Source organism: Taeniopygia guttata, chromosome 3 (genome assembly GCF_048771995.1).
Source record: "Taeniopygia guttata chromosome 3, bTaeGut7.mat, whole genome shotgun sequence".
Classification (NCBI taxonomy): Eukaryota; Metazoa; Chordata; class Aves; order Passeriformes; family Estrildidae; genus Taeniopygia; species Taeniopygia guttata.
In genome coordinates this window covers 70,035,220-70,057,404 of record NC_133027.1, presented here as the reverse complement: position 1 = coordinate 70,057,404, position 22,185 = coordinate 70,035,220, and the positions used below count along the sequence as shown (strand labels likewise).

The 22,185-nt window shown below is 36.6% G+C and overlaps 1 protein-coding gene across 13 annotated transcripts in view; it reads left to right on the top strand.

The window, feature by feature from the left end:
• MTR (5-methyltetrahydrofolate-homocysteine methyltransferase) overlaps positions 1–21,549 on the top strand; it is a 50,972-nt gene extending 29,423 nt beyond the window's left edge. For 7 of the 13 annotated variants that reach the window (XM_030268236.4, XM_002192686.7, XM_072927085.1 and 4 more), the window contains 15 exons: positions 440–529; positions 1,197–1,349; positions 1,901–2,008; positions 4,611–4,711; positions 6,701–6,768; positions 7,615–7,735; positions 10,724–10,805; positions 11,561–11,659; positions 12,417–12,492; positions 13,716–13,871; positions 14,556–14,752; positions 17,859–18,059; positions 18,768–18,960; positions 19,686–19,798; positions 19,931–21,549. In XM_030268236.4, the coding sequence (XP_030124096.2) occupies positions 440–529; positions 1,197–1,349; positions 1,901–2,008; positions 4,611–4,711; positions 6,701–6,768; positions 7,615–7,735; positions 10,724–10,805; positions 11,561–11,659; positions 12,417–12,492; positions 13,716–13,871; positions 14,556–14,752; positions 17,859–18,059; positions 18,768–18,960; positions 19,686–19,798; positions 19,931–20,023 (1,851 nt within the window). In that variant the 3' untranslated portion in view covers positions 20,024–21,549. Of the gene's footprint in view, positions 1–439; positions 530–1,196; positions 1,350–1,900; positions 2,148–4,610; positions 4,712–6,700; positions 6,769–6,868; positions 7,548–7,614; positions 7,736–10,723; positions 10,806–11,560; positions 11,661–12,416; positions 12,493–13,715; positions 13,872–14,555; positions 14,753–17,858; positions 18,060–18,767; positions 18,961–19,685; positions 19,799–19,930 lie in introns of those variants that run through there. The other 6 variants (XM_072927084.1, XR_012055113.1, XR_012055114.1 and 3 more) reach the window with 6 other exon arrangements.
• Positions 21,550–22,185: the final 636 nt, after the last annotated feature.

Sequence of the window (22,185 nt, the reverse complement as noted above, 5' to 3'; positions counted from 1 at the left end):
GAAAACACATCTGTGATATGGAGTAACATAACCTATTCCAGCAGAAACTGAATTAGTGCCAAATTAATTAGAATTTTAAAATTAAATGTAATGTGTGGGCCAGGAATCAATTTAAAATATGTTCCCAGAAGTAAATCCCTTAGGATTAGTCATGTCATCATTTTTATGAGCATAAAATTTGTCAAAACTGCTCTCTTTTTTTAAAAAAATAATTTTGTTTAGATTTTCATTGAGGTATGTATCTTTTGGGATGTAGACTCCCTTGGTGTCTATATTGCATCACAGGTGTTTGCAACATGATTTGCATGTTTAAATAAACCTTTGAATAGTCTAAAATTATTTTATGAGTCACTACTTGGAAATATCCTCGTTTTTCTGAATGTGATGTCCATAATTGTACTTATGTATGCAAGCTCCTATGGATGCCTTTTCTTTTCAGAATCATGCCCAAGGAGGAAAAAAAGTTGTACAGACCGATGAGTGGCGTAAAGGCTCTGTGGAGGAAAGGCTGGAATATGCTCTCATAAAGGTGAATCTGTGTGGAAAACTGTCCTGCCCTTCAGCCCTCATAGCCGTGAGCTCAGCTCAGACCTTAAGGGACATATTTGCCTTTAAAAGTTCTTCAGCTGCCATTTTTTTCACAAGCTATTAGTTAACAATGAATAATAAAGGCAACTGATCTATTTAATTTCAATAACAGAGAAAACTGTAGAGGTGTGTCTTTAAGCTTCAGAAGCTGAAGTCTTTGACCCTTAATATTTTATTCCACTAGTGTTGGTAGAAACATACTGTTTTTGCTTTGGAACACACTCCTTTTACTTCCTAGGGCTTTTTTTGGTCCTTCAGTAGTACTGCACTGAGTGGTACCTGCACTGTGGAAGCAGTCTTTGAGTGTTGGGTTTTTCTGATGACATAGTTAAGAAAAATGAACAAATCTATTAATACTGGGGCCGTGCTGTGAGTAACTATCTGCCTAAGACTAGCAGTGTTTTGGTTCCTAAGAAAGACTATTTTCAATACTCATTTGAGGTATTTTTAAAGACTATCAGTATCTACAATATCTATTTGTAGATATTGTACTTTCAAAGTGGGTTTTTTCTGGGGAGAAGACAACTAAATAAAAGTTGTATTTCTAGCAGGATAAAAGCTTCTCTCTTTTTTTTTTTTTTTTTTTTTTTTTTTTTTCTCCTTATCAGGGCATTGAGAAGTATGTCATTGCAGATACAGAAGAAGCAAGATTAAAACAAGAAAAATATCCTAGACCTCTAAATGTAATTGAAGGGCCTTTGATGAATGGCATGAAAATTGTTGGTGATCTTTTTGGTGCTGGAAAGATGTTTCTGCCTCAGGTAATGAGAAAATAATGTCATATATTTTCCTATTTTACAAAAACTAGCCTTGTAAAATGTAGCCAAAACATTCTATACTGGCTGTTTTCTCAGGTAGGAATTGCAAAAATTCAGGTACTGCTGAGAAGCAGACATTTTCTTATTTTACTTTGAAACTTGACTTTCTTTGTGTATGATTATGTTTGTTTCTGTTCTTCCTGAGTGTTTTTGCTTTATTTGAAATGCAGTTTTTCTTAGCCCATGAAAAAGCACAAGAGGGGAAAAAAACCCAAATAAAATTTGCTGTGTTTAGCACCTTCCAAGTCTGGGCCTGTGTGTAGCTTTTGGTTCTGGTGTGATTGGTCTGGAGGGCTGCATTTTGGAAGTAAGTGCTGTGTGTAGAGCCTTAACCCAGCAAGACCAGCAGCCTGCTGCCACATAGATCTGAAAACTGCCAGCTGGGGCTGCAAATGAAGTTTCATTTATTGCCTGAATGAGAAAGCTGAAGAAAACTGAGGTTATTTCAATACTTTGTTGTTGTTGTTTATTCTGCCCCACCTTTATCTGTGCAGGTGATAAAATCTGCTCGAGTTATGAAGAAAGCAGTTGGCCACCTTATTCCCTATATGGAAAAAGAAAGAGAGGAAAGGAGAGCCAAGCAAGGCAGCACAGAAGAAGAGGCAAGATACAGTCCTTTGTGCTGTAGTTCTTTCATAGAATACTATCACAAATATAAGAATTATTTATTGCTATTAATACTTATTATGCTGGCAAGTTGGTGCAGTCATATGGAAACTGACAATCTCAGCATAATTTGAAGTAGGTTTGAAATTCTTGAAGTGCCAATTTTGTGGAACTCTGCTTGGTGTGTGCCTGAGCTCATAAAGTTTTCTGAACTATGCCAATGAGTATTTGTAGGCCCTTTATGCCAATGTTACTAATTTCTTGTATTTTTACAGGCATTTAATTTTGGTGTTATTCGTTCTAACTTTATGGCAGATTTTGCTACTTGCTTCTAATATTTCTGCCCTGGGTTAACTCTCTAATTCTTCTTTAAAATTTTTAATGGTTCCTAATTCTTTGCTTGAAATCTTCTTATAATGTATTTGCTGTGCATCTGTTGTGTGATTGTCCTACTGTTCTCTTTTAATTCAGACAGCAGTGCTGGTATTTGGCACCCTCTGCTTTGTTCTGATGCTGTTTGAAGTTGTTTAAAATTGCTACCCCATTGATTCCATAAGCAGTGGATTAGGATCTTCTGTGAACCTTTTGGCACTTAATTCTCTGTCTGAAAAGAAGTGAAGTGGAATTTGAGAAGTTCTAAAAGATATAGCAAACACTTTAAGCAAGTGAGTTGTATGTTCTGTGTGGCTGAGGAGAGCAGGAGAAAAAGGCAGGGCTTCTGTCATGCTGCTTTCTCTACCTTCTGCTGGACAAGGGATGTAGTTCCTTCCTTTTAAAAAGACATGCCACTGTAGAGAATCAATGAAAGAGATAAAGCAGCTGCATCTATTCCCAAAGTAGGTTGGCTTGAAAGAAAAAGATTTGCGGACTCTGATAACTGATCTGTCTGATGTTACCCAGGCCACTGTACCCTCCAGGACAGTTTTAGTCACAGACTACCAGGAAATGCAAAGGGGTTGATAGTTACATTAGAGGATATATAGCTGTGGCTCTGGATCTCTATCAAAGATAAAAAAAAAAAAAAGAAGGCCTTTGGATGTATGCCCGGAACTTGAGGACCTCCTTGCTTTAGACAATTGAAATAAGTGTGCCTTAAATAGGGTTTATTTAAAGTAATATGTGCTGTTGCCCATGTTGTTTGCTACCCAGCAAAGATTTTCCTTCTTATGTGAAAATCCAATTTTTTTTTCTTTTGTATCAATCACTACTTAAATCTTCAGTAATTGTTAGGTATGATTAGGTGTGATACCTAATGTGGGCCAGCATATTTTGTTTTTCTCTCAGTCCTTGATTAATCTCATTCCCCATTTTTCTCTTGCATTCCAGCAGTATATTTTCAGCTGCAAAATTTTCTGTTGATGTACTGAGATGGCTGACTTACAGACCGCCATTTTGCTTCCTATATTCTCTGGCCTTCTGTAAAACAGAAGCACTAGGAAGATATTAGATTTTAGTAAACAGCAACATTGGTGGAGATCCAGGAATTTTATTCAACAAATGTGTTAGAATCACAGGAAAATCCTAATGTCACTCTTGGTAATGTAACAAGATTTTTTAACTCATAATATTGCAACTACAAAAGCAATGTAGGTTCATGAAATAGAGAGCTACTCTGTGTGTCCAGAAATAAAATATGCTTCATAGAAGGATTCTGTCATCCAGTTCTGCCATGTGTGAAGGAGATGAGATACTGTCTGGAAAAATATTTTGTAGTTTCACATAGAATATGCTCAGGTTTACTTTATTTAAATTCTGTGCAATTTATGTAGTTGTTTACTGGCATCTGATGCTACAGCAACTCAGACATACTACTGTTACAGCCTGAAGCTGTTTCAAATGATGGCAGTGATTATACAACTAAAAAGGTATTGCCAAGTCCTGTTCTCCTGGTGGAGAACTGCTGTGGGAAGTTCCACTGTTGCGCTGCTGGCAGTACCCTTTGTTAGGCTGAATGCCATCTAGCCTTGGACGGGCTTGTGACAGAACAGCTTCCTTTCTTCAAGTTCTTCAGCCTGTTTGTTCAGCTTGGGTAGTCTGAAGTAGCCTGATCACTGCACTGAAAACTCTGTTGTTATTTGAGTTGCGTAAAAATGGGCCTCTTCTGCTTTTTCTAAGAAATTCCTTTCATTTCTCTTCTGAGTTTGCTAATATCCCATTTTCCTCAGCATTGTATCAGAAGATTGATCTTGATGCACAAACAGATGTGTAATTATAAGTATTCCTACCCTTTTGTTCTATATATTTAATCTCTTTATTGGCAAGGTGTATATTTGGAGCCGAAGTACCTTAGGAGTTCATTTATCGCACTGCAAAAAATGCTATCCAGATCTGAAGTGGTTTTATCTGCTTTTTTTTTTTTTTTACAAACACAGATTTTGAAATAACATCCATGCATTTTGTAAGAATAATTCATGTGCGAGTTTCTATTACCTAGATCTTTTAAGATGGTTTTCAGTACTTACTGTATTATAAGTACTACACTTTACAGTGCTATAATAGAAGTCTGGGTCATGGATTAGGATTGCACTGTTGAAGGATGTGTTCAAACATACCAAGGCTTTTGAATAAGTTAACTCTTGCTACTTCTTCAACTTCCAGGATCCTTACCAGGGTACAATAGTATTGGCAACTGTGAAGGGAGACGTACATGATATCGGCAAGAACATTGTGGGAGTTGTTCTGGGCTGCAACAACTTCAGGTAAAGAGACATCAGGTAGCTGAGAACACACCTGTAGAAGGGTCAGTAATTAGTACCTCTCTGTAGCTGCAGCTGTGGTGGTAACAGAGCTGGGCATTTCTTGGGAATTGTTCTCTGTTCCCCACGTTGTGATTGGGAACACAGATCATAGCAGCTATTACTAAATGGGGAGGCAAGAGACAGTATTGCATTCTCCTTGAATACTGGTTTTCCTAACAAATTGACATCTGAGATGATTCTGCAGTTTGACATCAATTGGAATATAGATGAGAATATCAATTTTTTGTTTGTTTTATATCAGTTAAATATAACAACTTATGTTTTTATAATGTCTGAAGGAATCAGATATGACAGTTGCAGCAGGTAATACTATATATGGGTTGTGTTGGGAAAAAGTAGTCTTGTAAGATTCAAATGAATCATGTAGTGTGATTTTCACGTTGTTTGAACTATGAGGTTTTAAAAACTCGCTGAAGTATGTTTTCTTAAGTAAGAGATGAGACTCTCATTCTGTTTCTGAAATTCAAAAGTTAGAACCTTAAGAAAAGTCAGGACTTCCATGGCCCCTGTATCTGCAGAAGGCTTGGCAACAGTGTTGGAATGAATGGTCATGTTTCCATCAGTGTTCTTTTCAAGGGTTTGTCAGACATTGTTGCAAAGCTGAATTGGTTTTGGAACTCTGTCTTACTATTCATTCCTTTAGTTTAGTTTTGACTTTGGGTTGTCATTTGCTCTAAAAAGAGCCTAAATTATCCCTTTATTTCAAAACACAGAAGTCAGTAGCAGTGCTGTATATATGCAATATATTCAATTTAATTTCCTCTTGAAGTTCTGTTGATTGGATTCAGGCTTTCTTGAGCTTTATTTAGACTTACTGAAAGGAAGCCATAGTGTTCTCTGTCACCATGAGTATGAGTGGGGCTGAATGAAATCATCAGGCTGGGGTGGTTTACTTGAAAAAATAAAAGCCTCGGCAATTGCTTGGGTTAATAGGGAAGTTCAATGTCATGTTTCATAAAATGTATGCTTTAATAAGGCAAACAAGCTTGAAGTGAATCATCTTATATTCCTGATGTTAGATATGTCCACAGAACATTTTTGTACTATCCAGATGCCTTCAGAAATGCTACTGCTGTGGGTAGCCTGGTAGGTGGCTCAGCACCACACAGCCATTCATTCATTTCCACCCAGCCAACCTCAGTGAGATTGGAAAAGAGGAAAGGAAGAAAGAAAGCAAGAAAAATTGTGGGTGGAGAAGGAAAGCAAGAAAAATGGTGGGTGGAGAAAAGTAATGACTGAAGGCCAAGTGGAAGAAGAGAGAAAGAAAGAAAAAACAAGTGATGCAAAGGCAATCCCCTTGTCACCTCCTATGAACAGATGGGTGCCTAGCCAGTTCCTGAGCAAAATATGGCTAACCTCTGCTAAGCCCCTTACTCTCCCTTTTGATTGCTGAGCTTGACTTCATGTGCCATGGAATATTTCTTTGGTTAGTTTGGGTCATCTGCCTAGTTGTGTCTACTCACAGTCTGTTTCTTGTGGGGGTAGAGTAAGAAACAGAAAAGGCCTTAATGCTGTGAAAGCATTGCTCATCAATAGTTAAACTTTAATTTGCAGTACTGTTCTGGCCACAGATCTAAAACACAGCACCATACCAGCTGCTGTGAAGAAAATTAACTCATCTCAGCTAGACTTAGTACAACCACAAAAATTGATTTTAAAGAAAAAGCTCCTTTTACACTTAAATTTTCTCAACTATTGTGCCATCTGGAACTCTTACTGAAAATATTTACCAGACCCACAGGTATTTCCTATACAAAGATTCCCTAGTTTCCCATTTTGCAAATTGTCTTAAGAGAAACAAACAAAAATCTCAATTTTCATTTCAATTTTTAGGTCAGTTGTTTACAGCAAGAGTAATGTATTTGCCCTGCCCTGTAAAAGAAATTTTGATTTGCTGTTGATCTTGTGTCATCTCCTTTCTTTCCACAGAGTTATTGATTTAGGAGTTATGACTCCATGTGATAAGATATTAAGAGCTGCTGTGGAGAACAAAGCAGGTATAGAGAGACTTCATTAGTACTTCTGAAATTTTTGATTTTTAAATCACATTTTTTATTGCTGCTCATTGCATTCCTATACTGTCTATAATTTGATCAGGTTATCTTCAGAGAAATCAGAACTTCTACTTTAACCATGTTACTTATTTAGCATTTGGCACTTCTGTGAAACTTAATCTGAGGAACTGAAACCCTGTATCAGAAGGACAACGCTGAGAGAGATGGTGTAGTATTTGTTTTACAGTTGGATAAATGGAGCCTTGAAAAGGTCTAACTTCTTGTTGGGTCCTAAATGTGTAAAAGAACTTGGCATTTGGCCTGTCAGATCGGTGAGTGTGAAACCAGGAATGAATTGTTCCAATAAATAATGAAGTTCCTGAAACAACTAGCAGTTGCTTTGGAACAGTCTACTGCATCTTAGAAAAGATGAATTATGTGAAACATAGGTGGTGAAGTCTAAAAGCACTTGCTGTTTCTAAGAGCAGAACTTAAAATTATTTTATCTTATTTCCCTCCTCAGTGCTGAACTTCTGAAACTTGCTAATCAAAAGTGCTGTTTATTTATTGCTGAAACTAGAGCAGTAGGTCTTCAGCAACTGTGAAGACTGAGAAATATCTTAAACTGGGGATTTGCCATTGCTGTCATTCTTGGAAAGCTTTCACTTTCTAATTGGTTCAAACGTTTGTTTTAGACTAGTGACTGTCCTGCTTTTCATCTCATTATTTTCTATCTGATGCATGAAGCTATCTGATGTATGAAATAAACTTTTCTGTACTAATTTCTGTGTCTTTCGAGAATGGATTGGTTAAAAGTTTTGTGCATGTGTGTTTGTAAATTTGCAATAGATATAATTGGCCTGTCTGGTCTCATCACCCCATCTTTGGATGAGATGATTTTTGTCGCCAAGGAAATGGAGAGATTGGCAATAAAGATTCCTTTGCTTATTGGAGGAGCAACTACTTCTAAGTAAGATATCTCAGTTGGGAAGATGGGCAGCTTGTATGCAAACAGTGTTAACTAGTGAAAAAGAAAATTTATAGCCATTTCTTTCCCCTTTCTCTCATTTTTCTGCAACCCACATACTGATATGTATTCACCCTAAGACTGACTGTTTGACTTGTTCCATAAATTCTAGATTATTGAGGTAAAATCTAGTTAGTACATAACAAAAATGGACATCTTAAACATCTTAAACATTTAATGTTTGCAAGTATGTATTATATGTGGAAGTACTGTGTTTTCTCTAAAAGTTTTTGCTCATATGCAAATAAATATAATTCTGTTATTCTAAGGGGTTGAATGATCTATTTTGCTTCACCAAAGCATTCTAAAAATGCAGGATTTTGAGACTAGAAATGACCATGTTGACATCAGGGAATTATTATCTTTAAGGAAGTATTTTCCTGGATCACTGTTTAATGTGGTGATGACTGCGTTGAGCCTCCAGTGCTGCTCAGGAAGGCTGGCAGGGGATAAAGCCCCGCTGTTTGCCTTGAAGTACTTATCATGTTGATTTTGATAGACTGAGCTCTTAGAATCTTGTTCTCTCAGATCTGTTCAAATGAAATACTGCTGCTGTGATTTCCTGAAGACCATGTTGACAGCTCAGTGACGCCTAGTATTAGCATTACTGCAGATGTGTTCTGGGCATGTATAACAGCCGTGGGTCACGCTTTGCTGACTGGTTTGTGTACAATATACTTGATGAGGTGACAGCTCAGAAGACTGTAGAGGTCATATTTTGTCTAACTAAAAGCTGTGAGCAGTGTTTCTTTCTTTATTAGAGCAGCATGTACTGTATTCTGTATTTTTGGCTTTAGCAAATCATCTTAGAATTTGGCAGACAGTGGAGAGTAGGATCACTATCTGCCTTTATTGTTCCTGCATGTATAATGCAAGGTTCACTGTATCCCTTTTCTCCTTTTCCATATGAGCATCTTCCTATTGCTTTGATACTGAGAGCAAAGGTGGAGGATTTTTTTCTTACAAAAGAAACAAACAAAAAAAAACAACAAACAAAAATCCAAAACAACAACAACAAAAAAAAAAAACAAGACACAAAAAAAAAAACCAAACCAAAAACCCCCAACAATGTGGGAAGTCGAGGGGAAGGCTTTATTCTAAGTGGAGGTCTTAGGAGAGCCTTTTCAGTTCTTCTCAGTTTTTTCACCCAGGGCATTGTGGCCTAGTAATTGATTTCAAATAACCAGCATCAAACAATTCTACAGAATTTATTCACAGAGAGGAATGTAGCTAAGACAGAAGCTGTACTAGTTTTATCCTTGAATATGGAAATTACTAAAGAATATATGTATACTTTTGAGTACAAAAATTGATTATTCATGTGAATTATGTATAAATATATATTTGTACATATGCCCAGATACAATGCAGTGTCTATAAAATATATGACCAGTAAAGGTACTCTTTATGGAAGACTGGATTCATGATGTATATTTAACGTTACTTTCCTAGTCTCAAAATTTAACCTCCCATGTGCATTCTTAAAGGTTGTGTATATGTCAGAGGTTGCTAATGAAGAACCATCTGCATTTTTTTCAGTGTAATAAATAGGCATTCTTATTTGGAATAAGGAGATCATGAGTACTTGAAAGAGTGTATAGTAAGGTTAGTTTGAAGGAGAGAGAGGGAGACTGGATTTAGTCTCCAAAATCCACACAATAAGAGTTTCTTCATAATTTACAGTAATGATGATTTTTCATTCGTATTATACTACTTTGGTAAATTCAGCTGCTAAGAAATAATGGTGACCTTCTCATTGCCATAAATTTTACTTTAAAAAATACAAAAGTTCGCATGTAAAGGTTGATGCAGTGCCATTTTAGGACCATGTCTTCTTTTGTTTCCTTTGTCTGTTCCTATCAAAACAGAAGGAGATACCTTTTTGTAAAAAATAGAGCTGCCAAGATCAAAAATGTGTCTCCTAGAAGCAGATTCAGGGGATGCTGGACAGTTGTTTACACAACTGTGTTGCACAATCATGGGTAAACCTCCATGTCCAAGTTCTTTAAATGTTAGACAGAACCTGAAGAAAAAGGGGATCTTACCTTTGTTAGGGAAGATCGCTTCCTGAGCTCTGATTTAAGGTTAATTTTAGAAGTGTTGTTTGACATTAGCATATAAGAAAACAAATTATAAGTTCCTACACTTGATTGCAGAGTTTTGGTAGGACTCTGAGCAGAGCTCTTTCTTGCATCACTAGAAACTCTTAGCAGTGTTGCTTTCTTTATCAGAGCGACACATATTGTAGCAGACCTATTACAATCTATATTTTTTGGCTTCAGCAAGTAATCTCATAATTTGACAGACTGTGAAGAGAAGGGTCTGTCCTCATTGCACCTGTAGTTACACTGCATTTTCAAGATGCAAGTTTTTATTATTTATTGACCACTGGCAGAATTTATTTGTCAGGTGTATAGAGGACTTTTGCCTCTGATTTTGAGAAATGGAATAATCATCACTGAATTAGGTTAATGCTAATCCACAGACCCAATAATTAGCATGTGGGAGGAAAAATGTAAGAAGAGCAAAAAGGATTAAAGAAATTTTTAGTTCTTGGTAGGCTTAGTTTGGAATATTCTTACTGATTTCTGAGATTCAAAGCTAATGAGTTGCTGATTTTCATTCAGCTGGTAAGACATTGAAGGAATGTGAGGTGGAACATTATTTATGAAGTGTTCTGATACTCTTTGAAGAAAAGTGTTTATATACCTGTTAATAAAATCTGTGTTTAATGATTCATGGATAGCAGATGGATGAATGAATTTCTTCTTTTGAAGTTCTAGTCTATGCATTAAGTCAGGATTTATTTCACTGGGGATTTTGTCTGCTTTTTTTGTTGGTGGGTTGCTTGGGTGATTTTTTTGTTGTTTTTGTTTTGTTGTTTTTTTGCTTTAGTTGTGAAATGCTCACTCTTTTTCTTTCTCATTGAAGAACACACACAGCTGTTAAAATTGCCCCAAGATATAGCGCACCTGTAGTTCATGTCCTGGATGCATCCAAGAGTGTTGTGGTTGTAAGTTCTAAATTATAGTCTCTTGTCCATGCAAAGATATGTGCCTGTTTTTCTGTTGCCCTTTCATCCTTTCCTCTAAGGCTTAGTGTTGTCAGAAAATTAAAAGGGGCACATCAGAGACAAGTTTCTAAATTACACTTGTTTCAGCTGTTTTGTGCTGCCACGTGGTTCTCAACTGGCTTGTGACAGTTATTGTCACTGAGCGCTCTTATTTTAATGTCCATTTCTCTAGTGAGGGTGACATTCACTGAGTCCTTGACTGTAGTTTTGTAGTGGAGACTGGTGGAATTCTATGTGTACTGCTAGCTACTCTGGCTAATTTCGATATATTTCTGAACTTAGATAACAACATTTGTACTGAGAAACATATGGCTGGAGTGTTTTGGGATGGATTCTCTTTCAGAGAGATGGGTGATCTTAGCTGGCAAATATGTGGTGGTAAAGAGTAGGCCAAGCTGTGTGTTGCTTCTGTGACTATTCAATCTCTGAAATTTTGGCGTATTCTACTCCCAGGTCTTTCCAGAGCTGGACTTGGCTCTGCTGATGTTACCTGTGTAGTAGGGCAGAGATCTCAGTCATAATTGTAGTCTAAACATGGCTAGTTTGAATGTAGGTTGCAGATTATTGGTAAGGCTTAGTTTAGTGTTGCCAAGAGAGTCTGAAAGACAGGTTGTCTAGTTTGAAATTCATACTCTGTCCTTACCGTAGTGTGTTCTACTAGGTACTTAGTGCTTTTTTCTTCCTGTTGTTTTCAGTGCTCTCAGCTCTTAGACGACAGTATAAAGGATGATTTCTTTGAAGAAATATTAGACGAATATGAAGAAATTAGACAAGAACACTATGAGTCTCTCAAGGTACAAATGTAATTGATTATCTTCTTGTTTGAAGTGGTTAGCACTTGCTGTTCAGCTATTATGAATAACTTGCTGTTATTCTTGTTGCTCAGCTCCTTGTGAAGACCTTCAGGTCTATTTGCAGTAAAATGGATTGAAAACATCCACAAGTGCTTATGAAATCAAATTTTCTAGCCTATAAGGCCTTCTGCATGACTTAACACATGCTTGCCAAATTCTTGGTTGTCCTCAATGCCTAATCAGTGGTATCTAGGGCCTCCATGGAGCTGGCAGTCATGTCAATCAACCTATGGGAGACCAGTGCTCTCCTGGAGCAGTAGCAGGATATGTGGATCTTCAGCTAGGGTAGTGAAAATGGTACTGGTAGGTTATGCTGCTACTGAGCTACACTCTGTTGAGAATTTTAAACCACTATGCTTTCCTAATGTCTTAGTCTTGTTTAGGTGAGTGATCAGAACAGTAGGAGAATATCTTACTCTGCTTGTATTTTGAAGTAATGAAGGAACTGTCGGTGTAGTTGAGAGGAACCTGGAATCTTGTAGGCCAGTTTCATTAGCATTATATAGGCAAAAATAATGATGTGCTTGTGATGTAATCTTATATTACACATGGGAACTTGGAGTTGTTGAGACTGAAATGCTCTGTTGTTAGATTTATCCTGAAGAGTATTTTGAGTAAAACTCTACCATGAAGTCCACAGTTACAGTTTATGTGTCTGAAAGGTGGTGTTCTGAAATTAACTTTTATGTCTATATAGGAAAGAAGATACTTGTCTCTACAGCAAGCTAGAAGAAAAGGTTTCCAAAATAATTGGTTATCAGGCCATATACCAGGTCAGCTATATGTTGTTGTTTGTGATTGCTGTGCCTTTATTTTATTTTGTGTGTTTATTTTAGATACATTTTAAATTAAATTATGATTTAAATTTCAGAATGTAGCTGTGTAACAGCTTAAGTAAATTGGTATCTGTCTCAACTGAGATTTTTTTACCTTACTTTGAACATTGTTTCTGTTTTTTTTACAGCTCATTTAAAAATAAATTAATATTCAGCAAAGATAACTAAAAGAAAATCCCAAAACAATGAGTTACCCATCACAACATATAATCAAAGAAAACACTAATGACAGCTTTGGAAAATACTGTCTGCCTGGCTCATTACATTGCACACTTCACTGTTCCAGATTTGGGGAATACATGCTGTAACAGTGCATTTTTATCAAATTCCTCCATACACTCTTTGCTACCCTTCCCCCATCAGATTTTGTACTGTTTTGGGTTTTTTTTGTGTTTTGGGGTTTTTTTTGGGTTTTTTTTTGGGTTTTTTTTGGTTTTTTTTTTTTTTTGGTTTTTTTTTTTTTTTTTAATTATACTAGAAGTATAAATAGCATTCAAGTTGCATCCTGCAGTGGCATTAACACTGCTTTCTGTCATTTCATTTACAAGATTCAACCAGATGCTAATGTTTAATAACTCATCTTTATGTGTTGCAAAGTGTTGTACTGACAAAACAAGTGCAAAGCTTGTGGCTTTATACAGATAGATCCATCTTGCTTTTTCACTTGTGTGTGCGTCTAAATGTGCAAAAGTTCTTAGAAATTACATAAACATTTACAGAAATATTCTGCAGTGTCACAGTACATGTCTGTGTATAGAAAGGAATTGGTAAATGTGAAAGACCCACAAACTGTGTTGGGGGTTGATAAGTTGTGTAGGTTTGTTTGGTCTTATGTCTTGGCCAATATTCTGACCAATTAAATAAGTTCCAAAGTCCAGCAGCTAAAAGCTATTGATTTACATGGAAGAGAAAAAGGCCTTAATTTTTCCATTTCAACTTTATTTGCCATTTATGCTTTTTTTTTTTTTTTTTTTTTTGTTACATTGTAACTGTGGAGTATGGTATGACTTGGGAAAATATTAATATGAGAATTTTAGGACAGTTTGTTTGGAAGAGGTCATTTGCAGGGGTGAAGGCTGCTGAATATCAGTTATACTGCAAATGTTAAAGGAAATTTAACTTATTTTTATCATGACCAATTGTACTTCTGATTCCTACAGTTAAACCAAAATTCATTGGCACAAAAGTCTTTGAAGACTATGACCTGAGAAGGCTGGTAGACTACATTGACTGGAAGCCCTTCTTTGATGTCTGGCAACTTAGGGGAAAGTATCCCAACCGGAGTTTCCCTAAGATCTTTAATGATAAAACTGTAGGTGAGTACTGAAATTGCATTTACTTCATATAACTAATCCTAACGGGCCGAATGTGCTGCAGTAAGATTCCAAATGTTTTGAAATATATTAGGACTAGTACAAATACATGCAAAGAATGTCACTGAAATAATTTGTTCAGAGCAATGCTTAATGAACCAACTGTTGCCATGTGAGGCTGAAAAATAAGTGTGGAAAAATGTTCATTCCTCTTATTTAGCATTCACCTGTCAAAGCACAGGGAGGTATTTTATTAACAGAAAATGGCAGCGGAGCACTTAATATATGTGTTCCTGTTGTGGGCAAACTCCTTTTGAAGCTATTCAGTAGGCTTTGAAATATGTGATAAAAATGCAAGGGTGATGCTGACCGCAATGTTCTGGGTCTGCAGGTCCACACACCGGGTTCCTTGCTCATTTTATTCTCTGTTTTTTGCCTCTACTAGGTGGTGGCTGAAACATTTTGTGCTTTGTTTGGGTTTTTTTTAATCCCTAAGATTTATATTGTTACAGCCCTGTGGTCACACTGTAATCTTCCTGTTTGCTGTAGCTGACAGATCATTGCAGTCATTGGGCAATTATGTGGAAAATGAATCAATCTTCAAACAATTCTTAAACCTATTTACCCAATTATGGAAGCATGCCTTTTCTAAAGCAATTTCTTTTTTTTTTCTTTTGTTTTTAATAGGTGAAGAAGCAAAGAGAGTTTATAATGATGCTCAAGATCTACTGAAAATGTTGATTAATGAAAAGAAATTACAAGCCAGAGGTGTGGTTGGGTTCTGGCCAGCTCGAAGTGTTCAAGATGATATCCACTTGTATGCTGTAGAAGAGGCAGTGGGATCTTCAGAACCAATAGCAAAATTTTATGGATTGAGGCAACAGGTACAGTGACAGCACATTTGTTAAGTGACTTCTTTTCCTCTGAATTTCAGGAATGTAATAGAAGTGCCCTATTAAATCTGTAGAAAATGGTTGTAACCTCTCTGCAGCCATTGTCTTGTCATTGCTTTCAATAATAACAAGATCCTGTTAGTGATAAGCCAGGTCTTTGTAGTACTGTAGTATTTTGTATTGTAATAATTGTACAAAATGCTTTGTAGGTTTGACATCTTCAGATATGATGTGCATTTTCTATCTCAATTTTAAGATGTCCTAAAGCAGTGTGTTGCATAAATTAATCACATGAATCTTGTGTTCAAGATAAATTAGAACATAATGAACCTTAGTTCTCTAATATCCCTGGATTCTACTTTAGATGAAGAATTCTGCTTGAATGCGTTAATGCTTAAACCCAGTTAGAATTTAAGAAATCTGGAAAAGAAAGCCCAATGGAGATAAGCTTTTCTGATAGCCTTAATTTTTTGGTAAAATTCCCTGTATGAAGGGGCCGTTTAGAATTATTTGGCAGCTAATTTTGATGAAGACAATCATACTTACTTAGATTACTTAGAGAGAATACTTAGAGAGAATCATACTTACTTAGATTTGCATACTTAGTTAGATTTCCATTTAATCTTGTAGATTGAATTTGCAATATATTCTGCCTCTCCTTTTCATTATCTTCTGATTTGGCTTCTTAATAGTTCACATATTCAGAGCCATCAAATGTGGGCAGAAAAAGAGTTTAACTACTTATATTTCTGGAGTACAATACTCTGTGAGCAGTTGTGTGGCAACATTGCAGAACTGTGCTAAGGAGTATCTGGCTCTTAAGTTTATCTGTTGCAGTTCCCTCAGATGGATCTAGTGCATCTTGACAGACCATGGCAGATGTTTATATAAAATGCTGTCAACAAGAACACAGGCATGGATGTTTCAGAGACTTATGGCCTAGTTAAACATTTCAATATCCCATGTAAATCAGCTTTACTACTCTTTCTTTTCCTGGCTTTTTCCCAGGATTTTCCCAAGGAAAATATCTGATTTAATGTTGTTCTTGTAATGTTTTTTATTATTGGAATACTGTTATATTCCTTAGCCTTTTTTACTTTACTATATCCCAATTACTCAGGCTTCTCTCAAAGGTTAAGGTCATGAAACTCTGTTCATACTGTTCTTCTGGTCTCCATGTATTTTAGCTGCATTTCTTGTAGCCTGGTGTATATAGTAACTCAGGAGAGTTTTCAGCAGAGCAAAGTAGAAGAGAATAATTGACTTCTGTTGCTTATGTAAAATGTTTCTTTCAGTACACAGAGTTTTTTCCCTGACATTGACAATAATTAAGGATGTGATATAAATGTAAAAGTTAGAGGTGCATGTAATATTTTTTTTAGCTCTAATAATTGCAAATGAACCTTAAAATTAATATAAATTTCACCTATGGGGGAAAAGGATATTTTGCTAGTTTTATGGTACTTTCTGTAACTTTGCATGTTAATAGACAATTTTTCTTTGTTTTTCACGGGTAGGAGTGTTTTATTTGCTTTTAAGATGGAGTTGGGAATGGGTGAAACACATTGCTAAAATATTGTCATATGTTAAAAAAATGAATCTTCAGCTAAGTGATAGCCATCATTTGATGGCTATCTTTCCTCTGTAAATTGAGAAGATTTACAAGAACTGTGCCACCTCTTAAATAGCAGATCATTATATTCATTGCTTCCACAAAGAATATAATATGTTTCAAGATTTCTTTTTGGGTTCTCAGGCACCTCTTTCTGTTACCTTTCTTCCATTTTGGAAAAGGATCCAATGAGCTATTTCTCTATTTCACAGAATCAATTAGGTTGTAAAAGACCCCTGAGATTGAGGCCAACCTATGATTGAACAACCCCAAGTCAACTAGACTGTGGCACTGAGTGCCATGTCCAGTTGTTCCTCAAATACCTCTGGGGACAGTGACTCCACCACCTCCTTGGGCATTCTATTCCAGTATCTGATCATGCTTTCTGTGAAGAAATTCCTCCAAATGTCCAAGCTATACTTCCCCTAGCACAGATTAAGACTGTGTCATCTTGTTCTGTCAGTTGTTACCAGGGAGAAAAGACCAGCTCACACCTTGCTGCAGCCTCTATTCAGGTGGTTGTAGAGAGCAATAAGGTCTCCCCTGAGCCTCATTTTCCCTAGCTCCCTCAGCCACCTCTCACAGGATGAGTGCTCCGGAACTGTTACCAGCTTCACTGCCCTTCTCTGGACTTGCTCCAGCACCTCAGTGTTCTTCCTCAGTTGGGGATCCAGAACTGAACACAGTATTCAAATGCAGCCTCACCAGTGGCAGGTACAGTGGAAGAATAACTTCCCTGGTCCTGCTGGTCATACTCTTTCTGATGCAGGCTAGGGTGCCATTGGCCCTCTTGGCCACCTGGGCACCCTGCTGATTCGTGTTTAGTTGAACATTGATCAGCACCTCAAGATCCTTTTTCATTGGGCCACTTCCCTTTGCATAAACCCACTCAAACTTCGCTTAGGATTTAGCTTTCCAGTAGTGATACATGCATTTTGTTTTTGTTTGTGTGTGATTAGTAAAAAGTTTGCATCCTGGGCACTGTTTTGTCATAGTTTGTAGCATAAGAAACTAGGAGTGTTTATAAACTCATAACCATTCTACAGTGGGAGTTGCTGAAGAATTCTTCAGTTTGCACATCAGCCATCAGTTTTGTTAACAGATGTGGAATCTGTTAGGGGCAGAGATGAAATATTCCTCCTCTTCCCTGGTTGCTGGCATAAGAGTATTCCTTATTTTGTAATTTTTTTTTTTTTTTTTTGCAGTATAAGCTGTTAAATCTTAGTAGCTGTAAATAGAAGCAAATGTGTGTTCAGTTCTGCATCTCTCTTTGGTGTTTTGTTCTTCAGTGGCCCGAACACCCTCAGAGTAAGAGGTGGTTTTCTCCTAATTTAACTACAGGAAAACTACCAGGGCTCGAAGTCTAGTTAGGCATTTCTTAGAAATGCCCTAGGCCCTTTAGTTTTAAAAATACTCGTCTTTAGCTTAATAGTGCACTAATGATGTATTTTAAAATGATTTATTGCATTGATTTTGTTACTTTAGGCTGAAAAGGACTCTGCCTGCACAGATCCATATTACTGCCTCTCTGACTTCATAGCACCGCTGGATTCTGGCATTTGTGACTACTTAGGCCTGTTTGCAGTGGCCTGCTTTGGTGTAGATGACTTATGCAGTGAATTTAGGAAACAGGAGGATGAATACAACATCATAATGGTGAAGGCTCTCGGTGATCGGTTGGCAGAGGTATGAGGCTTTATCATGCGTTTCCTTGCAACTTTCAGCAGACTTAGAGCCACTTCAGTACAATGCAAGTCGGGCTTGCTCTAGCTAGGGATCTCAAGCTATAGCAGGGTTTTAGAAATTATTATTATTGTTTTTGTTACTGTTATCTGAAGATATTTACTGAAGTGGAAATTCTTCCTAAATGGCAACTGGTGCTGGTAAAATCACGTAGGCTGCAGGAGCAGTTCAGAAAAGCTGTTGCCCACTTTGAGCTAGAGGAAAAGTCCTCTGCTAAAAGGAGCAGCAGCATGCACTTGTATCTCATCGCAGCATAGAAGCAAGAATGATGTGGCTTTTCATAGCTAGACCTGGGTGAGACACGCAGATAGTCAAGACCTAATGACCTCAGTGCTATAATGAAGTGTCACTACCATAGGTTAATGAATTTTGTCTTTTGGGTTACTTGTCCACATCTTTACCTCTTTAAAGCAGGACAATCAAAAAAGCACATCTACCAATAAGAGAAGTGACTAAAATACTTGAATTATCAAAATAAGTGTTTAATGTGAAGTTTAATTCTTTCGAATGTCTCACCTATGTTAAGAGCTGTCTTAGAAATGAAAATGGTAATGCGAGAAAGCATCTATCATTGTTCATCTTAATCAACTGGGTATTGCATCAGTCTGTACAAAGTAAAACATAAAAAAAAATTTTTCATTCTATTCCAAGGCATTTGCTGAGGAGCTTCATGAAAGAGTTCGAAGGGAATTCTGGGCTTACAGTAGTAGTGAGCAGCTGGATCTCTCTGGCCTACGCAAAATTAAATATGAGGGAATTCGCCCTGCTCCTGGATATCCCAGCCAGCCTGACCATACAGAAAAACTCACCATGTGGAAACTTGCAAACATTGAGGAAACAACAGGTAACTCTGCTTTGCTTAGATTCTTAAACTGCTTTTTATGTGAAATCAAAATTCCAACCAAAGAACAAATTGGCTGTTGCAGAATTACATAAAATACTAAACTGAAGTGCTTCTGGGGATTGCTGTCTTCTCCTTTTTATCCCCATTTTTGTTTTGCCTCATTCAAGGAAGAATTTGCAAAACATTGCTAATGCTTTTGGTGGAGGAGTTGTGTCCCTAATTAGCAGATTGCATGCAAACAGGGTTCTGCTGCACAGAAAAAAAATTCTGGCATCCTTATGGTGGTAAGAAGACATTCCAGATAGAAACAGAAAAAAAAGTCAATTTAGCAGTGTATTTGCTGGTCCACAGGAACCTTGAGATGGTAATTCTTAAAAAGGGTTTAATTACATTTGTTTTCCTCTTATATTTTGCATGTCAGGTGTTTCACTGGTATGTCTACAATTCCAAAAATAACTTTCAGTACTTCAATACTACATTTACCAAAATGTCCAAGTTTTTTTCCTTTTACTCTACAGTAATTATAATGAAAGTCTGTGGTATGTTTAAAGCTCTGAGGTTTTCTTAATGGTTAAAAAGTGGAAAAAGGGTTTGGTTTTAGCTCATCTGAAAACTGTTGGGTTTTTTTTTTGAGTTTGCTTGAAGTTGCCCAACATAAAAAAAGATTCTGAATTTGTGCTTATTCTTAATGCAAAGAATAATAAAATCCTCATCCTCTTTTCCAGGAATTGGTCTAACGGAATCACTAGCAATGATACCTGCTTCTGCAGTTTCTGGCCTCTACTTTTCCAGTCCCAATTCCAAATATTTTGCTGTTGGCAAGATATGTAGAGATCAGGTAACTAACACCATCAATTGTAGTATTGTTAGAGCATTCAAAATCATATTATGAGGAGATGTCTTAAAAATTTTGTAAACATTTAAAGCTGGAGTTTCAAAATCTTCGTCATATTTTGTGGTCCCTTTGCAGGTTGAAGATTATGCACTGAGAAAAAATTTGTCTGTGGTGGAGGTGGAGAAGTGGCTGGAACCCATTTTGGGATATGATGCTGAACAACTGTGATATTTGTGGGTGAACTTCCCTTTTTGATGGTCCGTTTGCCAGAAGGAACAAGAAAATTCTTCCCACTGAAAACAGCTTTCTTCCATCCACCTCAATAGCTTGTCTAATTGTCTTAAATTTTTAATCAAGGAGTTTAATATTTCAAATCACGTCTGCCTGGTGCCCTTGGCTTGGGACCATGAATGTATTTAGTTTCTCAGTCACAGCAGCATACTTTTATTTATTTTTATGTTTTCACAAAGACTCTAGCAGAGAAGCTAGGTGTAAGGTGAGATGGGGAAACTGCAAAGCTTTCCTTTTCTCTGGAAGGTTTTGAAACCAGGAGCAATAATTTCTCTCCCATGGCTGTGGATATGCATAGAACAGATTTTGACTTCTGTTATTTTAGTGTGTTTTGGCAAGTCCAGGGACAGAAATATGTGATTCTTCTGCAAAGTCAAAAAATGTTTTATACTAAGTGATCAAGAACAATTGAAGTACAACAGATCTCCTTTTTAAAAATCATCTGCTCAGTGTTTAGTCTTGTGCTTGGAAACACACTTTGTTCTCAATGGTAGAGCTATCAGAATAATACAATCTTCTGTAGTAGTATCAGAGATCTGTATTGGGACATGGCATGACAGAGCCCATGGACTTGTCTGCTTCATGCTTCTTCTTTCAGCAAGTCACAATCTTTCTGTTCTTTATAAAGTGTACTGGCACTTCCTACCTTACAGTTAATGTTGTCAAGCTTAATTCATACATAAACAATCATTTGTACATGAAAATTATGAGAGCAGCATATTTGCTACTATAGACAGCCAGAAGGCTTGGAGCTAACTTTTGCAAACTTTTTAACCTTCTAGAAAACTGGATTCTAAAAGCAAATAGTACTGTCATAAGTAACAGTTAATATTGTAGACTGGTCTTCGGATTTAACTGAGTGTGCTAATTGTTCAGCTTTCAATAATTTCTGAAAAGTGTCTCAAGTATTATTTAAATGCTAATTTGTGAAATATTATGACAGAACTCCCTCGTTTTTTGGTCTCAAATTGTAAACAAAAGACCAATATTGTAAGGAAGATGTTCTTTTAATGGTTTATTGTATGTATTATTAGCTACATAATTTTTGTAATGTCTTCATCTGACTTTATGCGGAAAGAATCATCTTGTATCAGCAATTTAATAAAGAATTATCCTATTAGAATCCCTTAAATGGCAACAATAAAATGTGTGCAGTAATCTCAACAGATAATGTCAAAATGAATATGTGCTTGTACCATGAACCTGCAATTATAGAATCTGCTATGGGGTTTTTTAAGTAGTTGTATAAGTGTGTTCTTAACTGAATATTTTTAGAATGGCTCATCCTTTAATGACTTACAGAAATAATTTCTAAATGGATCTCCCCTCTCCCTGCCTCCCTCCATGTCAAGAGACTTGTGACATGTCCTTGCTGAGCAGCTGATTTTTGTAGTGGGAACGGTTTCTCAGTAGAACATTCGTTTAGACTGCCAAAAATAAAGTAAAATGTTCTTAATATAAAAGATTATTTGTTCCTGAAATATGCAGCATATGAAAATTGAAATCCTCTCTGCTTTGTTTTTGGTAATTTCACTTCTGCTGATCAATTTAATGTTTGGAATCTCTCCTCTCCGGCACTCTTCCATATTCTTACATTTGGAAGCAGAGTGCTTTATTAGTCTGAAAATTTGATTGTGTGAATGGAGTCAAAGTTTCACTTGCTTAGCTTGGTTGGTTTATTGATTTATTTTCCTGAAATCAGTGGCAGCCAGTTCAGTGAGTACAGCTGACAGCAGGAGGTCCCTGACAGTGGTGGTGTTATCTGGTGTACAAGCAGAGTTTCAAATGGTGTGCAGTTGCTTTAACCTTTCATGCATGGCATCACACACTGAGAAAATCTTCATGTTTGCCTGCGAAACTAATCATTGGGAGAATCTGTTTGGAATAATTACTCCTGGTTATTATGCAAATGTATTAAATGCAAATCAAGAAAAATTCCTTTAAAGCTTTGTTATTTTAAATTGTCATTTGACGTTTTGGGTAAGAAATTTTCATTCTTGTCTCCAGGCCTAAGATAAATTGTGAAGCAAAAGAGTCTCATAATTGTACCAGGTAAGGCTGTTTTACTTGAAAGACTGACAAGTTTATAATGCATAAAA